The following is a 12172-nucleotide window of genomic DNA, read 5'->3' on the forward strand; positions in this document are numbered from 1 at the left end:
TGTGCTATTGATCCTGAAAACCTCAAACCATTGCTGACTTCTTTTACACTAGCCAGTGTAGGGTTCAGTTTTTCATGAGTGATGAAGCCTAAGGTGTGCTTATAACGTGAGTGGCCTATCGTCCCTTTTAAGACGGGGTCTTGTCTGTCCTGGAACTCTCTATATGGTCCAGACTGGCCTCGAACTCAAAGAGATCTGCCTGCTTCTGCCTCCCAAGTGATGATGGGAGGCATGCTTGGCCCATAAACTCGTTTTTGAACAATAGTATAAGCATAAGGTTTTGATCCAATTTTTCACTAAATTATGTAATCCTAGTACCATTATCAAAATCAGAAAGTTAACCTTGAAATATTTAAATGTGCAAATATTACTTAATTTAGGCTATATAATCAATGCTGTAATAAGTAATAATGATTATATAATAAGATTTAAAGGTTGCAGCCTAAAATTCAGAGAAAAGTGGTTCCAGAGGTATTTTCAGCAGAATAACTCAGAACACTACTTTTCTCATGGAAACTGTTTTGATGACTACTTGCATGATTTTTTTTTTTTTTTTTTTTGGTTTTTCGAGACAGGGTTTCTCTATGTAGCTTTGTGCCTTTCCTGGAACTCACTTGGTAGTCCAGGCTGGCCTCGAACTCACAGAGATCCGCCTGGCTCTGCCTCCCGAGTGCTGGGATTAAAGGCGTACGCCACCACCGCCCGGCTTACTTTCATGATTTTTTATATTTTATTTATCCAAAAGGAAGATAGAAGGTGAGACGTGGTGGCACATGCCCACTGGGTAGACAGAAAAGTTGAGCTCTGTGAGTTTAAGGACAGTCTGGTCTACTTAGTGAATTCCGAGTCAGTCAGGGTTACATAGTGAGACCCTGTCTTTAAAAAAAAAAAAAAAAAAAAAAAAAAGAACAAAACCAAACAAAATGTTTTTGTGAGGTTCTGTGATGACCAGGGTCCTTGCCTGTGGGGGAGTTGAGGTCAGGATACCACACTGTACCCCTTCTTTCCAGTCATTTCTGTTCCTAAGTTCTGCAAATTCTTATTTATAGATGCTCCATGAGGAAAGCCAAATAGAAAAGCTTAGCCTTCTCCTTTTTTTGAGGAAAATATCTGTTCCCCCATTTTAAAGCTTTGGTATGAATAAGAAAACTGAAAATTACAAGATTATCAATCTGAAGTCACAGGACTTCCTTACGACAATGAAACCTGTGCAGATACGCTGTGAACCTAATTTCCCCCATGTGTATACTTTATCTTCAGGCGTAAATTGAATGTATACAGAAGACAGGCTAATCACCTAGCAGGAAATCTGTTGGATTCCTATGGTGCTCAGTTATACTTGGCCTCTGGCATTCTTTCTGGGCATTAAGTTAGTTTATGTGTCATCTGTGAAATCTACTATTTCCCACTGCCATAGAAAACATTAGGACCAGAGGCAAGTCAGTAAAGGAGCAAGGATGCCCACCCAGCAACATCAGCACATCCGTTATTTCTCCCCTAGATGAGTGCTCGGTTGTCTGCCTGCAGACTTTCCATATCAAACACCAGGCAAATGCCGTGCTGGAGCCTCAGAGTCAATCTTCTATTGCTGACCACTCAGAGAGGTTTTTATACAACTCAGTTTTGCTTTTAGTTTTTAGGTATTAGGACACAGAAGATTATCTCCCTGAGGACAGCCGAACTACTTGACCAGGACCATTTAACAGTACTTCGTTAGGGTTTTCAGCTTCTTACTTAGCTAGCGGGGGAAGAATTGCATCACCCCCATTGATTCAGTGACATTTCCTGATGTGCCTCCATGCAGTATGTCCTTCACATATGAAATAACGTGTAGGAGTAAAAGTGACCTTATTTTAATATGTCTGCTGAAAAGCATTACCCATTATACAATAGAATTTTTATGATGTGTTGAAAGCAATTGCTTTTAGGGCTACATCACAGAGCAATGTGTGTTTTGTATTTTGTCAGTGGTGTCTTGCAGGAATCTGCAGTCGCTTTTCCAGGATCAGTTAATTGCCTCCTCATGAGTCACCAGAAGTTATCTATTTGCATTGGGTTTTTAAGGCAAAAGAATTCAAGTCAGCTCTCTAATGTTAAGCAGTAAATTACTGACAAGGTCCATTCATCCTGCCTTCTGGTCTCTAGCTCAGCGTGGGTGAAGGCACATCAGTCTTCTTTTTTCTTGCATTAGGGATATTTCAGTTCAGTTACGCTTGGTGACCATATGCCTTTGTGAGCTTGCTTTTGCTTTATAAGGATAGATGCTACATACTTGCCTGCTTTCCCCCAGGTGCACTTTGTCCCGGATGCTGGCACTGTGGCTCAGATTGTGTACACCGATGACCAAGTTCGTCCACCCCAGCAGGTGGTGTACACAGCAGATGGTGCCTCCTACACATCAGTGGACGGTCCAGAGCACACACTGGTCTACATCCACCCGGTGGAAGCTGCACAGGCATGTGAAGGATGGGTTTTGACTTGTTTATTAATTAATACACTAATTACTTATGTTTGCCGTGGGTCAGTTGTTATCCTAGATGTTTTGATTCAGTAAACACTCAGATAAGATTTGTGCTGTCAAGGAGCATATAACTAACTTGGCAATGAAAGAGATGATTCGTTTATTTCAGTTGAGTGCAAAAATGAGTTAGAACCCCAGTCTCATGTCAGGCTTTCTCTCCAGTGACCAGTGAGGTGGTTATCAATTTGTTACCTTTCCTGAATATCCAGACTAAGCATTGTGTTCTGCACACGACACAGTGTTTAGGTAAATCACAGTTGACTCTATGAAAGCCTCCGGATTATTTCAGTTCAGTGTATAAGCAAACGGTCCTACCAGCTTCTACTGTTATTTGTTAGTAACTTACTGGTTTATAGAACTCTAACAGAAGCCAAGGCACATTCTCACAAAAGCTTTACAATATGGCTTTTGTTTTTTGCCATTGACTTAGAGTTTCTAAAAGAGTGACACAGATATTCCACAAATATTGTTGGCACTTTACAATGTACAGAGTATTTATAACGTGTTCCATACATATATATGTGTTACTTACAGTACATATTCACAGGCCTTACTACCATACTCACACATACTAATGAAGGCTGAGGATATAGTAAGTATGCAACACATTGTACTACTATTATTTCTTCATTTTGTATTGCATTTTAACCTAGACCTTTATGCATGCTAAGAAATGCTCTACCAGTGGCCTGTAATGTCATTCCCTAAACAGCATTTATCTATCTATCTATCTATCTATCTATCTATCTATCTATCTATCTATCTTTGAGGCTGGGTTTTTCTACATTTCTACATAGCCTTGGTTGTCCTGGAACTCACTATTACGTAGTTCAAGCTGACCTCGTGAGCTCACTGAGATCCGCTGGCCTCTGCCTCCTGAATGCTGGGACGAAAAGCACCTGCTACCCTGCCTGGCTTTATTTGGTTTTTTTAAATGCATATTTTTTATAGTATGACCCTTGTCATAAAATTGTCCTTATATAATATTTCATCAAGAGGCTCATATCACTTCTAAGAAAAAATGAGATTCCCTTCCTTTTAACACATTTCTAGTCCATATAGAAATGAACTTGCCAAATGCTCATGAGTCCTTTTGGAGTGTCTTGGCTTAGTGTTATTTCTCCAACTGTATTTAAGTACAACCAAGCCTGGCGGTGGTGATGCATGCCTTTAATTCCAGTAGAAGGAAGAGGCAGAGGCAGGTGGATCTCTGTGAGTTTCAGGCTAGCTAGAGCAACACAGAGAAACCCTGTCTCAGAAAACAACAACAAAATAAAGTATAACCAGAGAGCATATGTAAAGGATGCCTTGTACTTAACTGCTAGTTTATTATAATGTTACTAAATGTCTGAATTTTGATAATTTTTCAAATGTCAAACTGAAGAAATTTCAACTTCCTACAACTTTCCTTCATGTTCTTCTGGAATTCAGATTTAACCAGTTTTCTTTTTTTTCTCCCCCGCCCCCCAAACAGGGTTTCTTTGTGTAGCTCAGTTTTTATTTTAGTTCCATAGGTTTATCAAAGTCTTGGGCAAATTAAATTCTTTCAAACAATATAGAAAAGAGACTTTTTCTGGATTGCAGATACTAACCATATCTTAGCTGTAACAATATGGACATTTTCTTCCTTTAGTTATTATGTGTTTATAATGACTAAATTTCTTTATTATTATTATTATACCTGCTGGCTTTATTTAAAAAACAAAAACCAAAAACCAAAAAAACAGGAACCTGTGGCCTGTAATTACAGGTGGTGGCCTGTAATCTCAGCACTTGGGAGGCAGAGGCAGGAGGATCTCTGTGAGTTGGAGGCCAGCCTATTCTACAGAGCTAGTTCCAGGACAGTCAGGGCCTCACAGAGAAATCTTGTTTGGAAAAACCAAAAAAAAAAAAAAAAGAGCCTGTGGGCTGTATATTCAGTTTATGTTTTTTTACTTTTCTAATGAAAAACATATGTTCATATTGTAAAGGCTTACAAACCTGTGTTCCTGATACTTCTCTGTGTTCCCGCCTCTCAGTTCATCTCTACTGACTCAAATCTCCTCTGCGGGCAGAATTCAATGTAAATGGTGGACTCTGTTCATGGCGTGTCTTTTATGTTTTCATGTCATGCCGTTTTAATTAGCTGTGACATTCATCCTTAAGAAAGACTTTGCTCGAGAGTAGAATATTGAAGGATGTTAGCCTTTGGGATGGCTGCTTATTCAATCTCTGGAGCCTTTTGGATGAAAGACTCCAGGCAAGTGCAAGAATACTGTTTTTATCTCTGTATTAATGAAGGATTACCAGCTATGAGTCAAGATAACTCTCCTACGTTGGTGCTTAGCAGAGTGATTTCTTCCTGTGTGGGTGAGCAGTCTAAGATCTACTGATACATTTGTTTGTTTTCCTCCAGACTCTGTTTACAGATCCAACTCAGGTAGCTTATGTCCAACAGGATGCTACAGCTCAACAGGTAATAAAAAACGCTTTGTGCCATTTGGGAGTATAGAATGGCTGTCATGTTCCTGCAGAATCCTTCTACCCCTATGCCATCTCTGAGTGTTATTTTTTATTTTTATTTATTTTATTTATTTTTTAATGTCCATTATCTAACTTCTTTAATGCAAACAAAGCAAAGCAGAACATAACGCTAACACAGTGCATGAGTGTATTGGAATAGCCTGCTAGTAAGAAGTGGTTGGTTAAGGAAGTTGTAAGAAGTAAGCATATATTGCTAGGGATGATGAGACAGGACAATTGGCTGATCCACCTGGTCAAGACTAGCCTGGGTCAAACAGTGAGTCTTTGTATCAGACAAACAGGATATTTGTTCATGTTTCCAATAGAAGAATGACGTGAGTTTTAAAAGGAGGGAAGACTAACAGACTTGGATGTATCAGTAAATGCTGTATATGGTTTTCATTTGGATCCTGATTAGATAAAACTAAGTATAAAAAAAGAGGGAGACAATTGGGAAAAATAGTAACACTAATGGATTTTTAATTATACTAACGAATAGTTAAGTTTTTAGAAATGATAATATGTAAACTATAAAGGTCATTATATATAAATACATATACACACATTGAACTATTTAAAGATGACAGGCTATATATATACATATACATATATATATTGTGTGTAGTTTTTGTTTCACAGTAATCTAGTGAGAGGTAAAGAGGGTGGGAGAGTCTAAATGGCACATATATGAAGTTTGTTGCATTGTTCTGTTTAATGCATTTGAGATTTGTCTTTTTGAGTAAGAAAACAGTATTTTTTTTGAGACAGTGTCTTAATTGTGTGGCCTAAGCTGGTCTCAAATATGATACTCTCCTGCCTCAACCTCTCATGGTCTGGGATTACAGGTGTGAGCTACCATGCCTTGTTTAAGAAAATAATTTTGACAGTTCTTTGTAAATTGCTTCTGGGTTATTGAAGAAATTTATATTCTCATCAACTATAGGAGAATGCCAGTTTTCAACATTCTACCACTAGTATATTTGAATTCTTTTCAAATTTTGCCAATCTGATAGACAAATGGTGTTCTGTTGTTTTACTATTGAGGCATGTTTTAATTGATGGGTCTGTTTCCATTTGCACCTCAAAGGGCCCTTCATTTTCTCCAATCTCCAGAAACAATCTGGTCCTTTGATGTTTTGTATGAAAGGAAAGTTGTACTTAGATAGTGCTATGAACCATGGCATTATAAGTTAGTGTGACTGTAGTTGTTGGCTTAGAGCCTTGCTTGAGTTTGCCCTCCGTCCTCTTCTTCATTCTGGGATCAAGTTCAGGGCCTTGTACAAGTGGAGCCCACACTCTACCACTGAGCTACATCCCCACCCCTGTCTGTGTCTTTCTTTCTGCCTTAGTGAAAAGCTTTCGTTTTTGTCTTTGGTGATGGGAAGATCTTGTGTGTTCATTCCTTTGTCTTTAGGAGAGGTAGCAGTGATGTGTAGACATGGAAGTGCCCACTCCTCTTTATTCCCGAAAGTGAGCATGTGGGACTCCCCACACACAGAGATGAAAACATGCTTCCCTGATAATTGGGCTCAGTGGGAGTCACAGAGCATTCTGTCATACTCACTGCTGTCCAGTGTCTTTTCCTGTTTCACTTCTCAGATGAATTGTGTCCTGAAATGCAGAGATAGATTTGGAATTAATCACAGGGTGCCATTAAGTGGGAAGAAAGTATACAGCAAGTTTAGCAAATTCTTTTTCCTTTCACTGTGTTTGATTGTATAGTGGTTGAAAGTGGTTGAAATGTACAGGACTAACAGCTTTGTTTTAAGTTCTTTTCCTCTGTGTAAATCAGGCACACACTGGTCACTTACCCACTGCCTGGCCATTACCAGGAGCATGCATAGTTAGCTTATTGCCTAGTATTCAGGGAGGGGTGAAGTAGGGGGTGTTTATCTCCTCTGCTGCCTTCCTTGAATAGACTAAATTCCACAGGGGCTGTTGTGACATAGTGGAAAAACCAAGTAGTGGCAAAACTTGAATTTCATGTCTGCATTTTAGGGGCTGAGAACATACCTCATCTCAGTGGAACTTAGATGCATACCTAGTGCTCAGTAAATAGCAGGTGAATTTGAATTAACCTAGTTTGCAGAGCAGCCCACTGTGTGTTCAGGTCTGTGCTATCTACAGACAGACAGTTCTTACCCGGAAATGTTCTTTGATGCTTCTCCTGCCTTTTCCACGGTGGTTGTGCTTCAGGTCGGTACTCTGTGTTCATGTCTGCTTCAGCAGCAGTCCTCAAAGCTAATGCAGAAGCGTGGGAAAGGTCGTCGCTACACTTGTCATGTCAGCTTTCTCAGCAGCGTCGAGAAGCCAGCAGCAGCTTTGCTGAACCAGAGTTCTCGTAACCATATCTGTTGAGAAAACTTGGAGCTTTAGAATTACTCTGAGTTGTCAAGTGCATCTTTTTGGTGGGCTCTGCAGAGAGATGAAGAATTTACAAGGAGCAGAGGTTTATATGTGCTGTGGTTCAGTATGTGATGACATTCATCACTGACCCCAGCATCTCGAGTTTAAGTGGCCTAGAGTAGAGGGCGGTGTAGTAAATTGCTCGAGGTGATGAGTGGGAATGAAGTTGCTTCCTTGCAAGTTGTACTGAGGAGGGTGAGGAGGTTGCACTGCCAGAAACCCCCTGTTCCTTTCCTCACCTTCAGGAGGCATCCGTGCTGTGTTTGTTGAGGCTGAGGCAGAGTATCTTCCTGATCCCCCTCTCCCTGCCCCTTTCTGAAAGGCCCTGAGATACGGAGATAGAATGTTGTAAAAAGTCTAGGCCTTTGGGTTAAATGAATGCATGTTAAAACACAGCAGGCCAAGCATGCAGGTGCATGTCTGTTATCCCAGCTACTTGGGAGGTGATGACAAGAATCATGAGTTCAGTTGGGTGGTTGTGGCACACACCTTTAATCCCAGCACTCGGGAGGCAGAAGCAGGCAGATCTCTGTGAGTTCGAGGCTAGCCTGGTCTATAGAGTGAGTTCCAGGACAGCCAGGGCATCACAGAGAAACCTTGTCTCAAAAAACAAAACAAAACAAAACAAAAAGATTCATGAGTTTGAGGTCATTCTGAGCTATATAGAGCTCTCTTTGATTTTTGAGACAGGGTCTATGTATCCCTGGCTGTCCTGGAACTTATTATATAGACTAGTTTAGCCTTGAACTCAAAGAGATCTGCCTGCCTCTGCTTTTTTTATTTTTTATTTATTTATTTATTTATTTATTTATTTATTTATTTATTTATTTATTTTTTGGTTTTTTGAGGCAGGGTTTTTCTGTGTAGCTTTGGGGCCTTTCCTGGAGTTCACTCTGTAGCCCAGGCTGGCCTCAAACTCACAGAGATCCACCTGCCTCTGCCTCTCGAGTTTGGGATTAAAGGCGTGCGCCACCACTGCCCGGCTGCCTCTGCTTCTTGAGTGCTGGAATTAAAGTCACCATGTCTGGCTACGTGGGACTGTTAAAGAAAGGGTTGCCAGATGTGGTGGCATATGCCTGTAATTCCAGATTTTAGGAGGCAGTGGCAAGAGATTCACAAGTTGAAGGCTAGTCTGAACTACACAGCGAGACTAACTTTAAAAAAAATCATAGTCTCGAAAAACATAAAAGAAGAACAACAAATCTAGGGCTTGGGAACATAAGTTAGTAAGTAGTGCTTGCCTAGCATGAATAGGGTCCTAGACTCCAGTGCCAGTACTGAAACAAAGCAACAACAAAAAGAAGAAACGTAAAATATGCTCTTACCGTTACCAGGTACTTCCTAAGTGCCAAACATTTTACTACTGTCCTTACATACAGATGGCTTCTCTTAATCGGTATGTGTGTGGTGCATACATGTGTTACACGTGGTACATGTTCATGTGTTCATATGTGAGTGCACGTGTGTGGAGGCCAGAGGTCAGTGTTAGGTGTCTTCCTCATTTGCTTTGCTCCATGCTGTGGGGTGTGTAGGTCAGAAGATACTGTGGGATTTGGGGATTGAACTCAGGTTACCAGGCTTGCAAAGAAGCACTTTTAGCTCCTTCGCCATCTCACTGCCCTACCCCTAAGCTGGTTAGCCAGTGAGCTCTGGGGCTCTTCCAGATTCCTTGCCTCCTCCCCCAACACTGAGGTTACAGGTACATGCTGCTGTACCCAGCCTTTTAAAATATTTATTTATTTTCATTTTATGTGTATGGGTGTTTTGCCTGAATGTATAGATGTGGACTATGTGCTTATGTGTCCACAGAGGCCAGAAGAGGGTGTTGGATCCCCTGGAACTAGAGTTACAGATGGTTGTAAGCTGCCATCTGGGTTCTGGGAAATGAATCAGGGGCCTCTGCAGGAGCAGCAAGTGCTCTTAATCGCTGAACTGGGGATCCCAACTCAAGTCCTCACACTTAAACTGTAAGCATGTTACTGGCTGGGCCGTCTCTTCCAGGCCCTGTTTCACTTAAGCTTTATAAGAATCAAAGTAGTTTTGATTCACGTGCTCACTTCCTAAATGAAGAAGCTGAGATCAGAAGTTTAGTAACTTTCAAGGGAGGCCAGGACTGTATTCTCTGACTGACTCTAGAGCATGTTCTATTCTCTCAGGAGTGGCTGGAGAGGCAAGATGGACTCTCATAAAATTGCCTAATCATTGTTGGGGGTGGCGGAGCACGCCTTTGATCCCAACACTTTGGAAGCAGAGGCAGGTGGATTTCAGAGTTTGAGGCAGCCTGGTCTACAGAGTTTGATTACAGCCAGGACTACACTGAGAAATCCTGTTTCAACTTCTGCCCCCCCCCCCCCAAGAAAATGCCTAATTGTGGACAAAGTAGGTGGTGTTTGGCAAGACTGTGAGCCATGGTAAAGGTCAGATGTCAGAATCGAGAATCTACAAAATCTGGATATGCTAGAAGAACAAATAAAAGTAGTTAAACTGGGCATGATAATACGAGCCTGGAATCCTACCATATGGGAGGTAGAGGCAGGAGGATCAGAAATTCAAGGTCATCGTGGCTGCATAAACTAGTTCAAGGCCAGCCTGGACTAATTGAGATCCTGTGTCAACAAAGAACAACAACAAAAAACCCCCAAAACAGGGTAATAAAATGAAAATCTCTGGAGATAAATGCAAATCCTCATGTAAGTAAACATCAACTATTTAAGTTTGGAGGACGGAGAATGAGTAGAAAATGACCCAGTATCTCTAAGTCCAAGTTAAGTTTGCCGTAGGAAGGCAGCTGTCATGTGCTAAGTGTGGGCTGATGCTACATTCACAGACATGTAATTCACTGGGGAATAAACAGGCAAGATGATCAGCTGGAAGTCTGCCGGCATGAGAGATGATCGGATGAATTAGGGGTTTGAGTCCTTGAATATTTGTGTCATGTGAAAGTTTAGACTTTTCTCCTGAGTCCCGGGGGAAAGGCCTAGGTTCTGACAGAAAGGTGTGTACAGGGAGATATCATTAGGCTGTTCCCAAATGTTCTGGCTGCCCCAGGAGGAAATGAGGCCCAGAGCTATTGGAGAACTAGACTCCGGCTCCAACTGCGGTAGATTTTCAGAGCATAGGAGGCTCAGGGCACCAGATGTGGCTTGTTGGGGAACTGGAACATGGTTGCGTTTAGAAGGCAGATGAGGGAATAGCTTCCTAGCAGAGGAAAGCAGCATATGGGAAGACAGAAGAGAGCAGAGGGAACGTTTAAATGCTTACCTGACTGAGAAGGACATGGGTTGAATATGGTCAGGTGGTCTGTAATGCTTTAACACTCATTTTGTAGGGCCATTTCTGTCGTGCATGTGTGCTGAGCTCCTTCAATCCTGTGTGTCACCTGGACGTTTGCTTGTTTGCGACCCTGACTTGAGCACAAGGAAGCCGACATTCACCTCTTTCACTCTTCCCAAAACACTTAAGCCTCTCCGAATGTTCCCCAGGAGAACTACCAGCTGTGAAGTTGTACCAATTTGTTATACCCTGTATTTAGTTTTAAAAGTGGAGTGGGGATGTAGTTTAGTGGTAGAACATTTGCCTAGTGTGTAGAAAGCTCTGGGCTCCCTTCCTAGCACTGAAGACAAAGCAAAACAAAACACGAAGGCGAAATAAGTGGTCCCAGTTACTCAGGAGACAGGAGGACCACTCGAGTCTAGGGGTTTGGAGAGCTTACCTGGGCAGCATAGTAATTCTGTCTCTGACAAGTAACAAGCAGGGCAGGGCCGGTGGCTCAGTGGGAAGAAAGTTCTCAGAACACACAGAAATGGGAATGGTGGTGAGTGCCTGTACCCCAGCGCTGCAGGGTCAGAGACAAGTAAATACCAGGGGCTTGTTGGCCAGACAGTCCAGCCGAATTAATGAGCTCCAGGCTCCATACTAGAGCCTGCCTCAAAAATTAAGTGGGGCTATAGAGATGGCTCAGTGGCTAAGAGTATATACTACTCTGCCAGAGGATCCAAGTTCAGATCCCAGCACCCACATCAGGGGATTCATAGCCACCTATATCTCCAGCTCCAGGGAGATACAGCATCTCTGGCCTCTGTGGGCACCTGCATTCATGTACATATACATAATTTTTTAAAAAGATGGAGAGTGATTAAAAAAATAACAACTCGGGCTGGAGAGATGGCTCAGAGGTTAAGAGCACTGACTGCTCTTCCAGAGGTCCTGAGTTCAATTCCCAGCAACCACATGGTGGCTCACAACCATCTGTAATGAGATCTGGTGCCCACTTCTGGCCTGCAGGGATACGTGCAGGGAGGACATAGTATACACAATTTAAAAAAAAAAAAAAAAAAGATCAGCTTTAAAAAAAAATAACAACTCTCCAGGCAGTGATGACACAGGCCTTTAATCTCAGCACTTGGGAAGCAGAGGCAGGTGGATCTCTATATGAGTTTGAGGCAAGCCTGGGCTATGAAGCTAGTTCCAGGACAGCCAAGGTGGTTATCCAGTGAAATCTGTCTGAAAAAAAACAAACCAAACTCAAATAACAACTCAGTGTTTATATCTGACCCCCCCCACGTATGCATGCATAAGCAAATGTACCCACTCATGCACATATATATGTGTACATCACACAAGTTTCTAGAAAAGCAAAGTAATTGAAGAAACCATATATTCACTTCCCTGCATGGTAGTCACTTCTAAAAGGAAGGAGGGACCCTTGCCCCAGATTTCATTCATATATGAAGACTGAAGATC

General features: G+C 41.8%; 1 protein-coding gene across 4 annotated transcripts in view; it reads left to right on the forward strand.

The window, feature by feature from the left end:
- Prdm10 (PR/SET domain 10) overlaps window positions 1-12172 on the forward strand; it is a 107950-nt gene that overhangs the window by 37418 nt on the left and 58360 nt on the right. For all 4 annotated transcript variants that reach the window (XM_052755772.1, XM_052755788.1, XM_052755797.1 and 1 more), the window contains exons 3-4: window positions 2291-2455; window positions 4917-4976. In XM_052755772.1, the coding sequence (XP_052611732.1) occupies window positions 2291-2455; window positions 4917-4976 (225 nt within the window). The remainder of the gene's footprint in view (window positions 1-2290; window positions 2456-4916; window positions 4977-12172) is intronic.

This window comes from Peromyscus californicus, unplaced genomic scaffold (assembly GCF_007827085.1).
Source record: "Peromyscus californicus insignis strain IS unplaced genomic scaffold, ASM782708v3 Scaffold_11__1_contigs__length_118956290, whole genome shotgun sequence".
In the NCBI taxonomy this organism is placed as follows: domain Eukaryota; kingdom Metazoa; phylum Chordata; class Mammalia; order Rodentia; family Cricetidae; genus Peromyscus; species Peromyscus californicus.